The 6,245-nt window shown below is 36.8% G+C and overlaps 1 protein-coding gene across 1 annotated transcript in view; it reads left to right on the plus strand.

Moving 5' to 3' along the window:
* LOC105533091 (cytosolic 5'-nucleotidase 1B-like) overlaps nucleotides 1-6,245 on the plus strand; it is a 46,734-nt gene that overhangs the window by 33,610 nt on the left and 6,879 nt on the right. Inside the window, exon 9 of the mRNA XM_011971449.1 lies at nucleotides 3,625-3,899. Within this exon, the coding sequence (XP_011826839.1) occupies nucleotides 3,625-3,899 (275 nt within the window). The remainder of the gene's footprint in view (nucleotides 1-3,624; nucleotides 3,900-6,245) is intronic.

Raw genomic sequence — 6,245 nt, forward strand, 5'->3', positions numbered from 1 at the left:
TTCTTTTAATTTCTCCTGAAAGTAGATTGTTCATTTTGTTTTGTTCTGTTTTACTGTAGGACTAGCAATTATTGTGATAGATTGAATCAATCAAATCAGGTGTTAAACTTGTTTTAGATTTTGTGGTTGCTATGGTTATCTTCATGGCACCACAAGATCCAAGCTTGTCTGGTATCAACTTTGCCAGAGGGTTTTTCTCCAGAGTTCTAGTCGACTTTCAGCAGTAGGCCTTCCCTGTGTGTCTGCTGCAGAGAAGGTCTCCTCGTTCTTACCCCTTCCCAGCTATTTTTTCTATCTTCCTAGGGCTTAGGGATGAACATTCTCCTGGATCTTGCCATGCCCCAGTGATAGCCAATATCTAATGGTACCGATCCTTGATAGTCTCTTATCCTCCCAAAGTTAGAATGTTTTCTTCTGTAACCGTGGATCTTTACTCATGCCGTGGAGGATAACAGTGTTCGAAGCCCTTCTAGTAGTCTAAGCTCTTTGTTTCTGAGGGTATAAGCAACTGGGGGAGTTTTAGTCTTTGCCCCCAGTGGCAGCTGCTCCCCTCCTCCACACCTGTACCATCAAGGATGGCTTTATTCTATCACCCTACTGCCTGCAGTCTTTGTCATCAGCATCTAGTGAAGTCCATGGAGAAAAGCCTAAAAGAGAGTGTGTACTTCTCGTGCCTGTGGATCCCAGGGCTTCTATGCTCTCTCATTGGTGCACCCTAGTTCTTTCTCAATGTCTTTTTCAAATTACTTGAATTGCTTGTACTTGCTTGTATGGAATCTGGTATAACTTTTTTCAACACTCTACCAAAAGTACACAGTTCTTGCACTCCACATCTTCTTGAAGATGCCTGTTTTTCCCTAGTTTTCATGCTAGTTGGTTACCCTAAAATCTCAGCTCTTTGATGGGCTCAAGAAAAGTTATTTTTTAGATTGGAGTTTTCTCGTTATCAGAGTTGGAGTAACAGTCTTTCCCTAGTATTTGCTTTTTCTAAGTTTCCCTAGTAATTTTATATTTTTATTGATAAATTATATGCTGTACTACTGTGCAAATATATAAATTACAAAACATACCCCAAAATAGAAGTAAAAGAGAATGAGATGGATACTTGATTTGAATATGGTGATATAAACTCAGCATTCTCTGTTTCTTCCATTTGGAAATCATCCAAAAACAGCAAGGGAAACTGTGCCCCTCTGTGTTTTAAAGACTAACTGCAATGATGGTGGCTCCTGCCAAGAGTCACTATGAGTTTGCTGCTCTTGTCAAAAAAACAGTCCCAGTTTTTTCACCTATATGTTTGGCCTCTTACCATGAGAAAGTATATTTACTTGTTTTTTCCTAAGATATACAGCCTTAAAGAAAATTTAAGTAAATGGTTACACAATAAGTCGTGTTTACAGAAAACAGTTTGTTTCCATGACAGCAAAGAAGGGAGCCTCTGAATCATGAAAACAAGTCAGTCTCCAAATATTCCCATTGACCTTCCCCTAGAAACCCACCAATTGTCCCAAGAAAAACCAGTCTACCTCAGTACAAGTAATAATAAAAAGAGAACTGACATTGAATATATTCAAAGATACTATGAGAAAAAGGCAGATTAAAAAAGAACAAAATCTAATAACAGATGAAGAGCTCTTACAAGAAAAAGTTGACATAATACAGATAATTATGACTGAACATTTGCCATGACTTTTAAAGACTTAAAGCAAGATCATAAAGTAAAAATGCAATAATCAAGGAAGAGATGATAAAATGTGAAAGTTATAGAATGCTGTAAATCTTTCCTCCCTTCTAATAGAGATATTACCCATCTGGTACAGATTAAAAATACAATTACATATAGAAAAATGACAGAAATAGATAACAGGTAAAGAAGACCCAGCATATGCCTAAGTAGTATCCCTGAAGAAGAACTTTAAAATCATGTTGGGAGGGGAATTGATGTTAAATATAAAGATGCAAATTAACGTAAAAATATAAATTAAAAACTGATAAATTATCAAAAGATATTTATATATTAAATGATTAAAATATTAAATATTAAAAGCCCATATTGTATGATAGAGGTATAGAATCAAAATGACCATCACTGAGAGGCCTAGTGAAATTATTGGGCTTCAAAATGAAGAAATAATTATTTGGGCTACCTACTCATATAAGTGGTGGAAGAGGTGGGATGGGAAACAAGAGGCCCTCAAACTTCTCAAGAGCAGCATTCAAAAGCAAAAGACAGTGGAGCACTACTTATAAGATCTTGTGGAGAATCTTATATATAAATCATGTATTCTATATCCAGCCAAAAGTTTATTCAAGGACAGAGGAAACAGATATACAGTTGAGAATATACCATATTCTCAGGGATTATTACCATAAGATGTTTTTGAGAAAATTAGTACTACAGGACAAATTTTGGCCAACACGTGGAGGACTAGAAGCACAAAGGCACAAACATTCATATAATATAGTTAACCATAGAATTCGAACTAAAACAACTGTACAAAAGAACAAATTTGTATGATGTACAAATTACATAACTAACAAAAAATGGAAAAATATGGGGAAAGAAGGTCTACAGAAGAAGTATGCTGGAATTTTCAGTTACAATAGCCAATCAAAGGATGAAATGTAAACTTGATAAATAGAAATAAAACAAAATGTAATAATGCAAAAGTAAATAAACACCAAGGAAAAGTAAATAAATGACTAAAATTAGATGGTGGAGAAGAAATAGAGGACTACAGACACATTGAAGAAACACCCTGCTTTCATTATTTCTCATTATGAAGAATAATAGATCTGGGATTCTTGTTAAAAATGAGGACTGAGGGTACTATAAAAGGTTATAGTTGTAAAGGTAATTTATAGAAGGAAATAATGTAAACCTTCTTAAATGTCAGAAGAACCACCCATATACAACTACAAAGAAGAAAGACATAGATTATTGAACAATCCTTTAAAATCTTTAAAACATGAAAAATGCAATAAAACCACAAGACAGAAACAATCTCAAGTATATTTGTAATATAAATAAATGTAAATGAACAAAAACAACTATTGTTTTAAAAAATAAGATTTTCAGGTTGTATCACGTAGCAAAATCCAATTCTAGGCTCTACGCAAGAGATACTAAAACTAAGTGTTTGGAAAGGTTAAAAACGAAAGACACAGTTAGATTCAAGTCAAATAGCATTAAGCTAGACAAAAGCATATACTTTATAAAGTTAAAATGCACATTCACAAAAAGCAAATTAAAAGAGTAGTGCTTTGGTAACTAATTAGAGTTTATTTAGAGTGACCCGCTATTCCAGCTTACCATGGATAGTTTATGTCTGTTGTCCTGGCTTAATTATTTATTGAACATTCTTTCATATTTAAAGTATATAGGTTTACATGTTAAATCATATGGTCATTTTAGGCACATTCCAGGAATGCAAGGATGGTTCCATATCAGACAACATATTCACATAAATTCCTATCGAATTTTAGCCTTTTGCCATCAGCTTCATAACACTGCATGTCATGCTGTATTATATCCTTTGTATTGTATCTTATGGGTCTCTGCTTTTTAGCATTCACTTTCTTTGGCTCACTGTATCACAGCTGTGATATATGTTCCTTTTACAGGGTCCCCTGAAAGGCTTTCTGGAAGATTTAGGCAGACTGCAAAAGAAGTTCTATGCCAAAAATGAACGGTTACTTTGTCCTATCAGGACCTACCTGGTTACAGCTAGGAGTGCAGCCAGTTCAGGCGCCCGTGTGCTGAAGACCCTTCGACGCTGGGGTCTAGAGATAGACGAAGCTCTTTTCCTTGCTGGAGCCCCCAAAAGTCCCATCTTGGTGAAGATCCGGCCCCATATCTTCTTTGATGACCACATGTTCCACATTGAAGGGGCACAGAAGTTAGGTTCCATGGCAGCTTATGGCTTTAATAAAAAATTCAGTAGTTAGGGGCAGGGAGGAGAAATAAAGTGGTAATAGTCTGGTATTACAGAAGCCACTTCTTTTGACTCTCTAGGATTATTAGATAGGTATTTCAGAAAATTGGACCTTAAAACTTAGCTTCTTTGGAAAGATTTCCTCTTGATTTTTTGGAAAACCTTTTGAACCCTCAAGTTACCATCAAACTACTTCTCTTTGAACTACCAATACTGTTGAATGTCATTGCACCTATCTCTGTGTAAGCCATAATGATGACTCTTTAAGATAAGTTTAGAACTTGAATATTTGCATGCTTAAGGGACTGTTTTAGAAGCTTACTTAGTTTCATGAAGCACTGCTCATTTTTGGATGTTTGTAGATAACAATGAATTGTTACCCATCAGCATTGTAGAATAGTGTCTTCAAAGGTAGAAGGAGTATGGTTAAGTACACTCTTGAAAACTGGACCTTTGTATTCTGTGACTGCTATGGCCAGCCCTTTAAACAAAGCAAAATGAGAATTTCACTCTACCTGCATAACAATTTTGATACTGCTCATTTAGAAATAAATCATCTGGTTGTTCTTCCAGGGTACTTTCTAAGATAAGCCTTAAACAGAAACTCTTAAGAAAGGTTCTCTGAAAATTACTTGGTGGGTTAAATGCCTCTGGTCCACAGAGTTTCATATTTGAAGTCTCTGGCTTTGGGCCTGGCAGGCTGGCACATCCATATTTGTATGAAAAAAAAAAAAAAAAAAAACCCTATGCTACCACTTCAAAATGTGACATGAAGTGTAGAATCCTGGTCCTTCATTGTCATTCTTATGTGATTTTTGTTTTGTTTTCAACAAAAATTGGTTGGTCATTAAATATATGTTAGGCACAGTGACCTGGTTATTTTCACATGTTACTTCATTTTCTTATCAAATTAAATGTTTGTTACATAGTATTATTATTACCTTCCTTTTTATCAATGAGGAGCCTAAGATTCAAAAAGGTTAATTAGATAGCTTGTTTAAGGATATGGAGCTAATGAGTGTTAAGACTAATTAGATTCAAATTCAAATCTTACTTCAAAAGTTATAATGAGTTCTCTTTCCTCCCTTCCAAATAGAGTTATTAATTTCATTGCCTTTGGACCCATCTGGTACAGATTAATCATTTCATTAAGTTCCATGCATAAACTACACAGCAGTTACACCGCAGGTCTAAGGATTCCTCCCTCCTCTTTTCCTCCTACCCTTTCCTGCTCTCTCTGCCTCCACCTTCATCTCTACTCCACCTGGACATATGTATTCTACCCCGACTCTAGATGAGAGAAGACCACAGCTGAAACACATCTTCTGATGCTCCCTAATTTTATGTAAACCAGTCCAAAATATATCAGTTGTGACACATGACACTTACTGAGTACCTACCATTTTGTAGGTGTCCTCCCATGCAAAGACCACAAGAGGTATGCAGGCAAAACCCTATCCTCTAGGAAACTGAAAACCTTAACTATCTGATCAAGGAAGTCAAATGTGCAAACTCAAACAGTCAACACTAGAAGGCTGTTTGTCTTCAGTGCCAGTGAGGGTCACACATGAAGGGAGCAGAGATCTTCATAGGCTGGAAGTGGTCATAATAGACTTGAGGTAGCCTGTAATTTTGATGGATGGGCAAGATGTGGATGGGAAGAAAGGACAATAAAGTGGAAACAGATATGCTGGGGGATCACTGAGTTTGAGTAGCAGCTTCAAATTGGGGCTAGGGTGGTGTAGGACCACCTCTCATGATTCCTGTTCCTGGTGCCTTGTGTAATCCCCAGTAAGAGTGCTCTTTCCCACCTCCGAGCTCCATTCTCATTAATCATAAGAAACCTTCTGGAATCCATCCCTTTTTCTTTGTCTTCTGACTATTGCATGTTACATCCTTCCCAAATGTAAGGGAGTGGAAGATGGATTATCACAATTATTGGGGAGTTTGTCTCAAACTATACAAGCTGTGGCTCTTTTTCCTTGTGTGAAGAACCTGCAATGGGTGGAGGGTGGGAAGTGGGAGATCACAGTTCCAGAAAGTAAGCACCCTGAGAGCAGAAATGGTGTCCCATTTCTCTGTGGCTCTAACAGGGAACAGGCCAGGCACATATTGGATGGAGAGGCAGATGAACGAATGAGTCTTTAAAAGTAGCTTCGTCTACAGCTATGAAATTTGTAGCTTGAAGATAGGTCCCTGTGACACTAACCCTGATATTAATGAGGCATTTTACAGTGAGCCAAGCACTTTGCCTTCCATCGTTGTGTGTAATAGTCCTATGGAGAGGGCAGGGAGGCATTTGTAAATGGC

This window comes from Mandrillus leucophaeus, unplaced genomic scaffold (assembly GCF_000951045.1).
Source record: "Mandrillus leucophaeus isolate KB7577 unplaced genomic scaffold, Mleu.le_1.0 Scaffold122, whole genome shotgun sequence".
Lineage (NCBI taxonomy): Eukaryota > Metazoa > Chordata > Mammalia > Primates > Cercopithecidae > Mandrillus > Mandrillus leucophaeus.